General features: G+C 39.9%; 1 protein-coding gene across 11 annotated transcripts in view; it reads left to right on the forward strand.

Annotated features, from left to right (window-relative positions):
- PPP1R9A (protein phosphatase 1 regulatory subunit 9A) overlaps positions 1-16,244 on the forward strand; it is a 135,429-nt gene that overhangs the window by 79,674 nt on the left and 39,511 nt on the right. For 7 of the 11 annotated variants that reach the window (XM_077304526.1, XM_077304527.1, XM_077304525.1 and 4 more), the window contains exons 3-7: positions 148-280; positions 1,103-1,223; positions 6,872-6,976; positions 11,415-11,550; positions 15,257-15,325. In XM_077304526.1, the coding sequence (XP_077160641.1) occupies positions 148-280; positions 1,103-1,223; positions 6,872-6,976; positions 11,415-11,550; positions 15,257-15,325 (564 nt within the window). The remainder of the gene's footprint in view (positions 1-147; positions 281-1,102; positions 1,224-6,871; positions 6,977-11,414; positions 11,551-15,256; positions 15,326-16,244) is intronic. The other 4 variants (XM_077304530.1, XM_077304536.1, XM_077304534.1 and 1 more) reach the window with 1 other exon arrangement.

A 16,244-nucleotide genomic window follows, 5' to 3' on the forward strand; every position in this document is an offset into this window, starting at 1 on the left:
TCTTGAATAAAATGTCATTGGTCATAAAGGTGCCACTGGACTCAAACTTCAGAAAGTGGCATCTTTCTGTGTACAACAGCATTTCCTTTGAGGTTTAGCAGTGGACTTCTGGGTCATAGTTAATCTCTTACTCATATGTCTTTCCAGGTTTTCAACACTTACTCCAATGAAGACTACGACAGGAGAAATGATGAAGTTGATCCAGTGGCCGCATCAGCTGAATATGAGTTAGAAAAACGAGTTGAGAAGCTGGAGCTTTTCCCAGTGGAGCTCAAAAAAGGTAAACATAATACACAATGCTGTTCAAAGGTAGTTTCTTTTCCTGAAAAACACTTTAGATGTGTGGTTGAGTTCTTGCTTTTCCCTTTTAAAGACTGACGTGAAACAAGAGTTTACATGAAACACCTGGAGATATTTTGGCCCTTCAGGCTTTGTTAAATAATTGGCGAGCAACTTCAGGAAGTTCTGTTTTGCATTTTTATGAGGTAACACATTAATTCTCATGAGCAGCAGTTCTGAACTGTTAAGCTGCCTAAGTCTGATTGACTTCCATGGGATTTAAACAGTTTGCAGTTCAGGATTGTAGCAAATTGCCTGGATCCAAAGAGCTACTATAGATGCCCTCCTCCTCCCAACATAAGCTGGTGGGAGCTGCTAATGTAGTGGTGGGAGCGATGGCTCCAGGCTGGTGACAGTGATCAGCCAGGCAGATAAATGGGAACCTCTGAGGAGCAGCGTGTTCAGGTTAGATTGTTGCAGTCGGAACTAGGAGCACCAGGCTAAGGCTTAGTGGGTGGTCTCAGTCTAGTCTACCTTATAAAGTTGTTGTAAGCATAAAATGAGGAAGAGAGATCTATGTACATGTCGAAATCTGTGGTTTAGAATCTTCATCTTCTTCTTATACTTTGGTGGCTTAAGGTTTAGAGAAAACTGTCTATCGAATGACACCATGTACTAGTTTAGGTCTGTGCAGCTGTAAAACCATAAATTAAAATTCCAAGGAACTTTTTGCCTAAGTGGTTAAATGTGATTCAAGCATACCAGTCTGAGTGGAAGATTACTCTGAAAATTAAAAGTACGCTCTACTTGATGTAATTCACAGGTGAAGACGGACTTGGCATCAGCATCATTGGAATGGGAGTGGGAGCCGATGCAGGCCTTGAAAAACTGGGTATATTCGTCAAAACAGTAACAGAAGATGGGGCAGCAGAAAGAGATGGCAGGTAAATGAGATTTACTGAGGAGAAACTGCATGAGCAATTCTGATTATGAAATGTGGTTGTCTTAAAATACCGATTGGCATCATCCATACCAATAGGTTTTATCTTGTGTCTTGAGCTTGTAGGATTCTTTAGTACGAAAGGCCATATTGTCTAGTGCAGGGGTAGTCAAACTGCGGCTCTCCAGATATCCATGGACTACACTTCCCATGAGCCCCTGCCAGCGTTTGCTGGCAGGGGCTCATGGGAATTGTAGTCCATGGACACCCACTCACCACCAGTACTCACAGATGGTGCTCATTTATGAGGTCTTGTGGTATCCAGCTGACATCATCAGAGGGGTGGGCTCAAGCACAGGGAAGGGATTGTAATACTTTATTGGAATGGCCAACAAAATATTAACTCTGAAAACAAATAGAAAGCTATTGCACAGAATGCTATGTTTTGACACCCAGCTAACATCTTTTGATATGGAACTTTAATTATAATTATATCTGGTGTGATAGTTTCAGTTAATGCGGCAAATCTATAAAAATGAAAAACAAATTATTGTGAAGGATGAATGTGTCACGTTCCCACCAAGTGCGGTATAACGGTTAGGAGCGTGGTGTAGTGGTTAGGAGTGCTATCTTCAAATCTGGCGAGCCGGGTTTGATTCTGTGCTCCTTCACATGCAACCAGCTGGATGAGCTTGGGCTCTCCACAGCACTGATAAAGCTGTTCTGACTGAGCAGGAATATCAGGGCTCTCTCAGCCTCACCTACCTCATAGGGTGTCTGTTGTGGGGAGAGGAAAGGGAAGGCTTTGAGACTCTTTCTGGTAGAGAAAAGCAGCATATAAGAACCAACTTTTCTTCTTCTTCTTCTTCTTAAGGTGCTTTATGGAAAACATGAAGCTGAATACATAAGGTTTCTTGTTGAAACTGATTAGTTAGCTACATACAGATCAATATATTTCCCATTTGTTCCCCCCTCAACCCTCTAAACAGGGGTAGTCAACCTGTGGTCTTCCAGATGTCCATGGACTACAATCCCCATGAGCCCCTGCAAGCATTTGCTGGCAGGGGCTCATGGGAATTGTAGTCCATGGACATCTGGAGGACCACAGGTTGACTACCCTTGCCATAATACACCCTGATTTAGAAAAGGCAGACTATTTCCCAAGAGAACAATCAGCCCAGTTACAGTCAGGTGTTACTTTCAGCACCCAGTGCCAATTTCCATATAACAGACAAGTACCCTCCATCTTTAGGTGTCATCCTGTCAACATAACGCTACCATTTAGTCTACACAACAGATCAAAGGCAAAGCAAACAGTGAGATAACACAGACAAGCAAAAGAATGCATCTGTTCACAGGCCAGAATAACAAAGCCCTCTCCCCCCTGAAAGTATGGCAGGATGCTACAGTAGTAGATCCTGAAATAATGCCATGTTAATTTCAGCTATCATTTTCATATTAAGATTATGTCACATGTCAAGCTACAGCCATTGCTGTGCAAAACGAATATATAATGGATAATTTTAGCCACTGCTTCTACCTCCGCTTCCTGAGTTAGTTGTATACATAGTATTGTGTAGCTTTCTATGTGCAAGTAATATCTTGTTTACATGGAGCATTTTCAGTCTATAGATCCTGAGTATTTGAGACAAAAAAATTAGAAAAGTGATGGCATCATATGTTTTACAGTGCAGGCCTGAGCAGAGTTACGTACCCTTCTAAGTCCTTTGAAGTCAGTGGTCTTGGAAAGGTGCAGGTCTTTTTAGGATTACTTTGTTAATGGCCTTGCAATGTTGCGTTATCTTCTGAAAGAAAAGTTATACCAAAGGAAATTGAGATTCTTATAGGATGACACCTGAAGCACCTAAAGCAGCATTGAGGAACCAAGGGTCTTGATACTATCTCTGCTGTTCATTCAGGGCTTTAACAGCTCTCTCCCACACAACAGAGAGATTGCTCTCTGTACCACTTTGTGGAAAGGTCTGCTCCGTCCATTTGAGATACCTGTCCCAGAAATCCAGCATAAATGACTTGCCTGGAATGAAGAGGAAAGATTAAGTGGGTGGCGTTTGCAACATCTGAGCAAGGGTGTTAGTGACAGGATGTTCTTATTCATAGGGTCACCATAAGTCGGAAGCAACATAACAGCACCTAACACATACATGCATGGATCATCATTAAAGCCCAAGGACTGGTCCTTCAAGCCTAGCAGAACATCTCTCCTCCAGTCCTATCTTGTAAAACACTTCTCCTCCAGCCCTCTTTTGTGCAGTACACTTCATTACTCAGAATTGGGGGGGGGGGGACTTCATACTCATCCAAGCCTGAATCACAGCAAGTTAGTGGTTTTGGACTAAATGGATTTCGGAACTTGGTCAGAAGAAAGCTACTCAGCACTTGGATGGAGAAAACTATCAGTTACCTGTTCCCCTGTAATTCTTTGCCAGCCTTACCTTGCATGGAGATAACTGGACTCTTCTAAGCTGGACTCTTCCTTGTGTATGTGGATGTTGTTCTTGTGTTAGATTGAATCGTGTTGAATGTGTTATTCTCTCTCTTTTTTGCTGTCAAGTCACAGCTGACTTAGAGTGAACCTTGTCAGGTGTTCAAGCAAGAGACATTCATAGGTGGTTGGCCATTGCCTGCCTCTGTGTCACAACTCTGGTATCCTTTGGTACTCTCCCATCCAAATACCAACCAGGGCCAACCCTGCTTAGCTTCTGTGATCTGATGAGATCATAGTAGCCTGGGCTTTCCAGGTCAGGGCGTCCTTCTCTTACGGAACAGAACATGCGATCAACACGATCGCTATTATGTTTGCTCGGTTTTGTTGTTGTAATAAAGGAGATAAATTGTACCACCTGGAGGCTAATGACTTACAACTTGAAATTTAATTTTATGTGTTAAAGTCTTGATACTATTAACTTCTATCTCAAGTACTGTTGTTGAATATAATTAGTCTATTTCTCTATTCCATATCTGCATGCGCTGCAGAATTGCAGTAATTGCATGCATTCAACTAAAGATAAAATACCAGAATTTTTCTTTTCAAAACCCTGGCACTCTTCAAATGTTTTTCCTCTCTTAAACAGAAGTGACATAATTAGATTTTAGCTGCCTAGGCGTACTTAGGGATGAAAATATCACCCTAATTTGGAGTTGATGAAAAAGAACATGTTATACAGAAACTATGCCAAACCATCCAACATATTTCCAAAAAAATGAGTCAGAAACGGGAGGGGAGACATTGGCAAAGAGACTGGAAAATAACTCTTTGAGGTTTAATTCTGAATTAATGTTTTCCACGGTTGTTCTATGTATTCAGGTTCCTGTTAAGAATGTGGCATGGCTTTGCAGAAATCAGTTTAAAGAATATTGTTCTTTTGTTAATTAACTACCAGCTTGGTACAGGTGATGAGCACTACCCACTAGGAAGTTCTCCTATACAACTTAGTCTGAAAATAAATTGCACAAAATACAGTCCAATTTGCAGCTGTTATGTGAGACCTTTCTGAAGGATTGTAACTGATGATTTTGGACATTGAGCATTTGGTGTTTTTATCTACCAAATTTTGTACACAAAAAAGTGGTAGGAAAGAATTCCTTATATTAACAGGGAATTTCACTAATGTAGATATTTAATTGTGCAGCTTATGAATGAATCCATCTGTCTCAGTTTAATAACCTTTTGAAACATGTTTGCATATTGCAGAACTGGATTTCAAAATGTCAGCTAAAGCTACTCAACAATGGGCTTATTCATATATCCACAAATATTGTAAATTAGGAGCTACTAGAGTATGCTCACTTGTTAGTTCATAGAGTTGGAAGGGGCCGTACAGGCCATCTAGTCCAACCCCCTGCTCAAAATACGGTTCTGATCTCCCCACACTTCTCTGTATTCTAGCTTTGTTGTGTTGGGATACAGGAAAGTTTCAAGGGTAATTAGAAATGGATGGGAGATTAGTTGGGAATGGGTATTTGAGCCCCCACCCCCCATTGCTGGAGGTCAGGAGTCATCTCCTGATGACAAGAGGAAGAGGAGAACAAAGTCAATGGGCAAGGAAGGTAGACAGAAGAGAAAAGAAATCAGCTTAGTTTATGATCACCACCACCCTTGCTGCATTGCTACAAGTCTGGGACGCAGCAAAGTTTCCTGGGTGGAAGATCAAAAGAACTCACTTTCGTAGCTGATCCTCACAGTCAGCTCAGTGTTGTTTCCTGATCTCTCGCCATGTTTCTGGATATAGCAAAAATTTTCCCAGCAGGAGATCGGAAGCTAATTCCCAACTGTGATCCATCCAGCTGGAATGGGTATTTGATAGCTACAAGAAGTTTGAATAGATGTGGATAAGTTTACTGCCGTAAGGGAAAACTGTGCCCAAGTTAACTCTGATACAGATGAGCACATATTATCCAGATTATAGGGTGCTGGAAGCAGTTGATAAGAGAATAAGGCACAATATGGCAGCAGTAAAAATAACTGAGTGCATCACAGGGCTCAAGCTAATGATTTTTGTAAACTGAAACACATGAAATATAAAAGTGGCGGCTGCATCTATTTTAAAATCTCCTGACTAAATAGCATGAAGTTTTCAAAACAAATAAAAGTAACAGTGTCAGTATTGCAGTTATACCGTTTAGTGGTTGCATAGTTTTTAGGTTTATCAAAATGCAGTACATGGAGGATGTTGGTTCAGTGGCCAAAACAAACCTAAACAACCATTAAGCTAATGGGCTTGCCTGTCTGTCCAGCGGCCAACCAATGGCCTTCCTTTCCCCATTCCTGACCACCCCCTCCTCCTTCCACTTCCCTCTGAGGTTTGGAGGCTGCAGATCCTTGCTGCCTGAGAGCTGCCCCTGCTGGTGAGTTCCCTGCCTAGAGCCTTTCCAGGTCCTGGGAGGAGGGAAAGGCTTCCAGGGTTATTTCACACACCCCCAATCTAGCGCCCATTGTATTCCTGAATGCAACGGGCTTTGTCCCTAGTCCTACTATAAAAATAGAGAGGTTCATGTTTAGCTGCGTATGAAAGTGTTCCCACATGCCCATAGGATTGCTGCACGATTGCAGGTGCTGGTATCAAATCTAATATCAAGTGCATTCAGAATTCCATTTTTCATTTAAATTCCTGTGAAAAAATGAAAACACATGAGCAATTCCTGGCAAAACTCAGGAAGCTTAGTGGGTCTTTCAGTGAAGACAGAAGTCTGACTTTAGTAGCCTGCCTTCTCTCTCTTGTCTTTCCGGTTGCCTGGATGTTGCCTGAACAACGACAAAGCAGAATTCACATTCAGGGATTCAAGGTCATACAGACATATTTACAGGACTGCGGCTGTGTCTGGTGTTGAATTATTGGTCATTTATTCTATTTATTCTCCCCCATCAGCATTAATAATTAATTTTAAAATAACTGCATTTAATCAGATGTTAACTTTCTGTTCCTGAAAGAATGCAGGATGACCTCTTGCTTCTTGATTCTGAAATGATAAGAGTAAACAGTTCTTTAATTCAAGTGCAGGGTATCCGTTGTGTGTTAACTCAATTATTTCAAAAAGATTTTTTTTAAAAAAATTATAGCTTGCTTGCTATGTTTTGCTGAATGTGCATTCCTTACATGCTGTCTGTTCTTTTGTTTTTATGTTTCTTGAAAGGATCCAAGTAAATGACCAGATTGTAGATGTGGATGGAATCAGTCTGGTGGGCGTCACACAAAATTTTGCTGCAACTGTTCTCAGAAATACCAAAGGGAAAGTCAGGTAATTTTTGGCTTAAAGTAATTACAGAAAACATGCTTACCTGGTGTGCTGGTGATATTGTCTGATGTCTGCCAGGCCTACAGGTAAGGCCAGAAATAATACTGAAACTCTGGCCTCCTAGCTCATTGCATCGGTCAAACTTGGGTTGTTAAAATTATATATATATGCCACCCTCTCACAAGAGAGAAAAGGATTCAACTTTTGGAATGGATTGAGTTTAACTGGAAGTTCCTGACAGTTAGAGCAGTTTCTCAATGGAACAGGCTTCCTCGGGAGGTGGTGGGTTCTCCATCTTTGGAAATTTTTAAACAGAGGCTGGATGGCCACCTGACGGAGAGGCTGATTCTGTGAAGGCTCAAGGAGGTGGCAGGTTACACTGGATGAGCAATAGGGTAGTGAGTGTCCTGCATAGAGCAGGAGGTTGGACTAAATATCCCATGAGGTCCCTTCCAACTCTATTATTCTATGATTCTATAATTTTATGATTCTATGAATTGTGATTTTAATTTATTGGTGTAGTGGTTAGGAGTGCAGACTTCTAATCTGGCCAGCCGGGTTTGATTCTGCACTCCCCCACATGGAACCCTTCCTTCCAGTGTCGTAAGTAATTCTTCCTTAAGGATGCTTTTCTGCATTTTCCTCCTCCAATAGTCATAGATCAAAGGCACTTTAGTCCCCGTACTATCAATTGTACTTGATAAATTGAATGGAAGATGTTTTGAAAGAAGTTATATTACAGTTGCTTATTTGATTTTTTTCTGGAAAAATTCGCTCAATATCACTTTGGAAAGCTTACAGGGCACTCCTGCTTAGTGACTCGGTTTCCTGCCAGAAACTTCACGAGCATTTTGTTTAATGGTCATGACAATGGAAGTCAGTGACCTAGAATAGATTTTTTTATGTCGCTTCCGGATAGTCTGCAGCTCCCCTGTCTTTAGCTGACATAGTGAAGAAACTATGAGCACAAAAATGTGGCTTCTACCTTTTGAACTGCTCTAATTTTGGCAAAGGGAACTGTGGCAAATTTTCCATGTGAAATATATCTTTTCAGTATTTTGCCCATTAGCACGATTTAGTAAGAAGAACCTAAAATGTTTATCCTGTCTAACTTGGAATGGTTTATCCTGTCTAACTTGAAATGGTTTCTCTTGCAATGGCATTTGGCACTTCGAGGAAGATAAAAATAATTGCATACCTCCTGGGCTTTAACGAAAATTCTCTAGCAAACAGTGATGGTTCTTGTGTAAATATCATGATCTTCTGAAACATTTTTCTTAGCTCTTTCTAGTTTACTGTTATCTAGTACAAACACTTTTTTTCTGAAAGGGTTAATGAACTTTTCAGAATATATATAGTGCTGCCAGTTCAGGCATCTGCTATTATGAGGGGGGGGGGGTGCAAAACTTTTGTTCTGCTTCATCTGCCCTCTTTCCCAACACTGTTCAATCATATTGCTGTACTTCAGTCAGTTCTCTTTTTACCATCATCATCATAGCTTAGAGGCCACCACCCTTTAAGCACTATACCACACTGGCTCTCAAGTTGGGTCATGTTATCTGTTTCTTCCTGCAAACTTGCATCTTAGTGAGGGATAAGTTCCAGCTCTGGAATCTATTAACAGAGAATACCTGAACCTCTAAAACTCCTCTAAAATTTCAGTCGATTGTCATAAGGCACCTATTCTACTCCAGCTGGGGGAAAAAACATCTTAACTTATTGTTAGACCAATTCACATTTGTTATATAAACATTAGAGCATCAAATTACCTTTAATCTTGGCTGTGAATTAATACAGTATAACCATGATAACATATAAAAGAGTGTGCATACTTTTGATGACATGCCGAACATTCTAAAGCCTCAAGTTATAGCCCTGCCCACCCAAAGAGCCTTTGGAATGTTTGGCAAGCCACCCTTCCCAGGCATCAGGGTGAAGCCTCTCTGCAGACTGAAAGGGCAGTGCAGGGAGGAAGGAGCTGGCAAATGGCTCTCCCAATGGGGGAAGCCACTTGCAGACTCCTCAAACCCCGCTCCCCAGTCAAGCAGCAGGTAGAAGGCTAACTAGCGCCCATTGCATCATAGCATGCAACGGGCTTCACTGCTAGTTTATAATAAAAATTATAGCAAACTTACTGAACAAAAGTTGTGGCCATTTTGATATCACTTCCAGAGGTGAACAAATAGACTCCAGGTAAATTATTGTATTTCCAATTTTAATATTTATATATTCATTGCTGATTTTATTTTTCCCTTTTATTTGATATCATGCTTTTAATTCAGTTTAGTTTCTCAAATAGAACATTCTGCATCAATTAATTAATATGTGTACCCCATTTTTCTCTTAGAATCCAATTACAACATTGTATTTTGTACCCATTTTATCTTGACAACAGTAATCCAGTATGAAAGGTTAAGCTAAAACAGAGAATCACTGGCCCAAGCTCATTCAATGAGTTTCCATTGGAAATGGATATTCAACCCTGGATCTCACAGATACTCGATTGATACTCTAACCCAGGCTTTCTTGGCCAGGGTTTCGTGGTTTTCTGAACGGGTAGAAGTTAATTAATGTTTTATATATTTTTAAAATTTGTTGAAACATTTATTGGGTGATATGACCATGTGTGGTCATGTTGACCCACCCTCCAAAGGCCAATAATGGGCCTTGAGGGGGTGGGAAGGGGAGGGGCCTCAGGTAGGCATGTATATAGCTATGCTTCCTAACCGGATTCTGCATGATCACATGGAGCTTCTCAAATCCTGAAGAATGATTCAGGGGTTTCTCTACAGTAAAAAAAAATCGAGAAAGGATGTTCTAACCACGACATAACTCTGTTTATTACATCACATTATAGGACATTGCTGCCAAAAGACATGCATAATCTACCAGAAAATGATCTTTCATGTCTTGTGTAACTTTCAGTTGGGCTAGCAGAAAGAAACTTACACTTTTCTATCATCCTTTCATTACTGTAATGTGACTCTCCAGTTTATTATACTTTCTATGTAATCATTCTGTATAGCTCTTAATAATCTCTGGCGCTAAAGTACATGTCTAGTTCTACAGAATCAGTTCTGGAAAGTATATACTTAGCTAGTTTATTGAAATATTCTCATGGTTTTGGAGGTTAATCTTTCAGGTAATGAGTCAAAACAATATGCCTCCTTTTTATGCTGACTTCTGTCTATGTAATCATAACTGGGATCATTAAACATGTAATTAAATATTTTGCTCATTTAAAATTCTTCATCCCCATCCAAAAGACTACAAAAACATATAATGGTAGTATAAGCTGTTTTAAATTATTATTTAAATATGCTGGAAAATAGGCTCTTATTTCATACCAGCAGAAGGAAAACTGGTTTCTGAGAACCCAAGAGTTACACTTAGAATCCTAGTTTGTGCATTCAGAAGGACTCCAGATGTCATAGCTCCATTAAGCCACAGCATATATGATTATATGCTTGTGATAGCTTCAGGTATACTGTGTGATAGCTTTGTTGATCACTTTTCCATCAACAGTTGCAAGCTGCTTGTATGAATTGTCCTTGAACTATGGTGATTTCAGAACAAAACCTTTCCACAGTTAGCACTGGTTTGTTCTCAGTCTAAGGTACTGTCCCTAAGGGTATCCTTGACCCCCCCCCTCGTTCCCAACTGAGACCCATGTTGTTTGCACCTCGAAATCCTTTGTTTTCCAGATGCCAAAGGTATGAGAAAAATTCAGACAATTTGATAGTAAAGCAAGGTATCTTAAAGCTGGAAGTCCACCTATGCATTCTCAAAAAAGTTGCCTGATTGCCTGAATTCTTCAAGAAGACATTAATCAAGGCTGTTTTGTTTGCCTCTCCAAAGTGCATCACATCCATGACTATAAATAATGGCCCAGGTTTGCTGGACAATAATAATGCAGATTTAGTTAGTAGATCACTTATAAATCCCAGACATTGCGTTAAGCCACCCCTTGGTCTGTGTCAGATAGACCATATCTCCAATAATCCAGAACAATACAAAATTCTACATAACATCTTTTCTTAGGGTGAACCAAAATGACACAGAATACTTTGCAAACTCGAATGTTTCAGTGGTTTTCTCGCTCGGAGAGCAGAACATTCTAATAGAAGCAGAATCTCTCCTGCCACTCACATAATGAGTTCTCCCTCTCTCAGAATAGGCCCTAGAAAATGTAACTGGCTTCTAAATTTTGCAAACATCGCTTCATCTATGGTTGTAGTGTTTTAGTTGCATCATAGTACTGGATCATGAAAGAGCTCCAACAAGGGCAATAATAACAACTTCCAGTCATGACTAATTTAGTTTGTGTCCAGTACACAGCATTTCTAATGTACCTGTACACTTTTTAGATTAATTGTTTTGCCATCTGGCATTATGTCGGAGAAGACAGGAAGTTATTTATGTTTGCTGCTTTTCTTCTCAGGTTTATCATTGGCCGAGAAAAGCCGGGACAAGTTAGCGAGGTGGCTCAGTTGATTAGCCAGACTCTGGAACAAGAGCGTCGCCAGCGAGAACTCTTGGAACAACATTATGCACAATATGATGCAGATGATGATGAGGTAATGTGTTTTGTTAGCATTCCTTCTGTAACTTCATGAATTTCTCTTTCCAGGTCTACTTGCCTTTCACTCTCTGTGCTGTTTTGTCTAATCACAGTAGGAAACAGTTGTTTTTGCAACTGAAACATATCCCCTGATGTTGTGCACATTAAAAAAAAATGCATTTTAAACATGCAAGATTAGGAGGATTACCCTGGTGGGAGGTTTACAACAAATAACTGGTCTCCTAAATAGCAACTAGGAATACCTATTGTTCCTTACGTGTGTTTGAGTCTGTCTTGTATTCTTCTCAGATCCTTATAACCAATCCTGTGAACTCTGCTTAGATCTTTTAAATCAGGGGTAGTCAAACTGCGGCCCTCCAGATGTCCATGGACTACAATTCCCAGGAGCCCCTGCCAGCGAATGCTGGCAGGGGCTTCTGGGAATTGTAGTCCATGGACATCTGGAGGGCCGCAGTTTGACTACCCCTGTTTTAAATGTTCCAATCCTCACTAATTTGGAAAGTGGCTGCCAGAACTGCTAAACTGATGGGCCTTCCCCTATATACACCTCCCCACAAATATACACGTCTTCATGGCAACATCATTAACCGGGTAATCGGATGTCCCCACCCCTGAGAGCAAGGCGGATAGAACTTTGTACTTTATCAGCTGCTGGATGTTTCTTGTTTACTGTTTATGTTTTAATGGGAACTGTTTTATTACTTACAGTTGTTAAACTGTATTGTAATTTAAAATGTTGTTAGCCATGCCGGGACGCAAGCGACAGGCGGGATATAAACTGAATTATAGACAGACGGACTGAACGAACCAACGAACTGAGGGAGCCCTGACTTTTACAACCATTGTGGCTGAATCATATGTTGGCCTTCCTTCATTTGATACAGAAGCTGCAAGACGGTTTACCTTGCCAGTTTTGCATGGTAAATGTTTCTTGTGAATGTATCTGATGTAGCAGCTATTTGTGTTTACTGTGCCAGAGAGCTTCTTCGTTCTCAACTCCTGCTTATATAACCTCGCTTGCCACTGCGTACAACCCATCTATAAAGATATTTTCTACATCAAATCAACAAGGGCAAACTAAGAAGTGATGTGTGTCCCCAGGCACTGCCTAAGAATTTCCCATTAGGGGAAATTTCAAGCCCTTTGCAGGCAGTACTTGGCCTCTAAGGTTCTGCCTAGGATGATAACAGGAACAAGCCAGGGCTTTCACAGATCCTATCGCATTCCCCTTGCTGTGTAGACAGAGAAAACAGGCAGTGTTCTTTTTTTGTTTGTTTGTTTGTTTGTTTCTTGTAGGAGAATACTTTTGTTTCTTGTTGAAGATTATATTGCCTATATTAGGAGTGGGACTTGTTAATACACAGCGGCACTATTTTCTCTCCAGGAAGAGGATTATTTTTATCGCCCTGCAATTAGTTTTGAATGTGTGGAAAGGAGATAGTTACATCTATGATACATATTTTTGCAGCTCCCACGCACACTCATATGGCACGACACATGGTTTTTATATATAATATATATTATATGTTATATACTAATTGGCAAGTTCTGTATTTAAGTCTATGCTCTTTCAAATCTACGTGAATATGAACTAGCTTGCAATCATACTAAAACCCATGTACTAAATCCTATTTGCCCACCTCTTCATTTTTCAGAATGTACATTTTTCAGCCATTGCCTTGCGTATCGGTTTCTTTCATTCTTATTTCCTTAAAACTCACAGACCGTTTATGCACTAGAGGTTTCATGCCAGGCTGCAGGCTTGAGTTTTAGTCGTGGCAGGTTGCCCATCTCTTCCTGCACCCACACGGGGGAGCATTTGGACTGATGCACCTCAGCTGCCCTCTATTTGTGCTCCTGCATGGTAGGTGGGGCAGTGAAGTTCTCAGTGCATAAGCGGTCACTGTGACTTAACAGATTGTCTGTTGAATCAACTACCATTGTATAAATTTGACCCAGTGCTCTAGCTCGAACTTGTGTACTGTGCATAATAGATTCTGGCCCAGTATGTCAGGCCTGATTCAGATCTAGCAGGCACTTATAAACCTCCGGGCATCTAGTTAGCTTTCCTGTATCAGTTCATTTAATTCCTGGCCAGAGGTGTATCTTAACAACATTTTAGGTTTGTGATGGGTCTAGTACATGAGTGATACTATTAAAGAATCTCTGCTTCCATTTTAATCTTTTGTAAAAACTATTTCAATCTTTAAAATTAAAGTTATTTTAGTATCTTATTAAAACATAAATTTATTGTATTTTTAACATTGCCTAACAACAGAAAAGGTTACCGCCATCCATTACGGCTACATAGATAATTCAAGGCAAACAATTACCTGAGTCCATACAAATCTTGTACTCAAAAATAAGCAAGTAGCCCTTTCTGAGAAGTACCTGTCAATTTGGCTTCTCGCATTTATGTTTTTAATATCACCTAGCAATAGCTAGCTGCCTCCACTTGATAAGAATGCACATTCTTGGCTTAACTATAACTTTAAACAACATGCCTGAGTATCTTCTTATAGTCTATAAAAATTGTTAGTTCACTCTTGCTACTTTCTATCTTAACATCTATTTTTTAAAAATTATTACAGGATTTTTCAAACTTATGAATTTATTTGTTCATTTATATACTCATTCATTTAAAACATTTATTAGCCACCTTTGCAGAATTCAGGATAGCTTACCATAGGAAAAAGCATTATAAAAAACCACAGAGAAAGGGAACCTCACTTCAAAAAAAAAAGCCCCTCCCCCCCAAAAAAGCATTGCCCACTCAAACTAATGTCTCCAAAAACTTTTAACTGACATAAATCAGTACAAAAAAATCATACAGAGATCATATACCAACTGAAGAAAGTGAAAAATCAAACCTTTATAATTAAACAAAAACAAGGGATTTTCTTGCAGAAGAATGAGATGGCAACCAAAAATACATACATAAATTGTTTTATTTAAACAATAAATAGAGAAAAATAAATCTTAACAATTAAACAACCAGCGACAGGGAATTTTCTTGCAGTAAGAAGGCGTAGGGATCATGGCAACCATGGCAACAATAGTTCTTTTGAGTGGACACCTCTTTTCTTTTTTTTTTGCCTTCATCAGCCAATACACCTCCTCTTTGAACTATATCTTCACTTCTATGAAGTTGGACATTTTGCGGTTCTCAAGCACTTCTGCACCTAAGGCTGTACACATAGTATCTATTGATGCAAGCTATATGCCTTCTGTTCTATCTCTACAAGCCATGTCATTGTGCTACTTATTTGTTTCTTGTCCCACTCAGATGCTTTCCTATTCTGGGTCTTTAAACTAGCCTTTTGGCATGTTAAGCTAAGAGCTCTTTCTCTAGTGTCCTCCATGATCTTATTGTTCAAATCTAGCAACTGTTCTGGTGTATTTTGGGCCATATGTGTGGCAACAGAGTCTTGGTAAAATTACTATTTTGCAGCCCATCTGATGTGACTATCACTTAATTGTTCTTTTAGGATCCAGACATTTTTCCTAAATGTAAAATTGTTGTTAGAGCTCTGCTTACCCCATGGCCCTCCAAAAAACCATACAGCAATCTTTGGGTCTTTGGTTTGTGTGTAATTATCCACTGGATAATTGTAAAGGGTAAGCAGAATACATGACATTATAGACCATAATATTATTGCACAGGAGAGCTGTTATTTAATATTTGTTGTCAAATCTTTTAGAGCACTGAGAGAGAATTTCATGGAATCTTAGACAACTACAGTAAAAATAACAGCTGTTATCTTAAAAAGGTTTGTTAAGATCGTTTGTCTCTGTTTTGTCACTTGCTGTACTACAGTGGTTCTCAACCCGGGGGTTGGGACCCCTTTGGGGGTCAAACGACCCTTTCATAGGGATCGCAGCAGGATGAGCAGCTAGGGGGGCACTACTGTTGCCGCTCCTCCTGCAGGCGGAAAAGAGTGAGATCGGCATGGTGGGACACGAGGCAGAACAGAACTGAGAAACTCTGGGGGGAAAACAATTTATATACAATCATGACCAATGGATCTTCATGCCATTGGTCAGCTTTTGTTTAATTTATGAATACTTGCAGAATTTTATGGTTGGGGATCACCAGAACATGAGAAACAACTGTATTAAAGGGTCAGCATTAGGAAGGTTGAGAACCACTGCTATACTAGGTACTTAATACAATTTAATAAACTGCTTTTTAAATTAGCCCAATTTCTTAACTGCTACTAATGCTGCAGTCCTTCAGAGAAGAAAGAGAAGATCCCATGTTGAGATATTTCCTGCATTTGTCTGAGATAATTTGGGTTGGAGTTAACTAGATTTGTTTAGCCTAGAAGGTGGAAGATTGCTTGAGGGTACCCTGGAAACCTTTACACAGTTTCATTGAAGCAAGTTAGATGCTACTAGAGAATCCTGAGACTGGGAAATGTATTTTAACTGTTGTGAGCAAAAACAAATTACTACTACCAATTCATGTACCTACTTTACATCTCCTTTGAATAGTCTCATAAAGGAAAACATATACTGTTTCCTCACCCCCCTGCAAAAGGAACTGAGTGAATTGGACTATGGATGGGGAATTCCCTGAAAGTAAGGACCTCACATCATACATATTGTTTATTAGATTATATTGGAGAGTGCCAGTGGCAGCTATACATTCTCTGATGCCTGGTTGGGTCTTTAGTTGAACTTTATAAA

This window comes from Paroedura picta, chromosome 11, assembly GCF_049243985.1.
Source record: "Paroedura picta isolate Pp20150507F chromosome 11, Ppicta_v3.0, whole genome shotgun sequence".
NCBI classification, from domain to species: Eukaryota; Metazoa; Chordata; class Lepidosauria; order Squamata; family Gekkonidae; genus Paroedura; species Paroedura picta.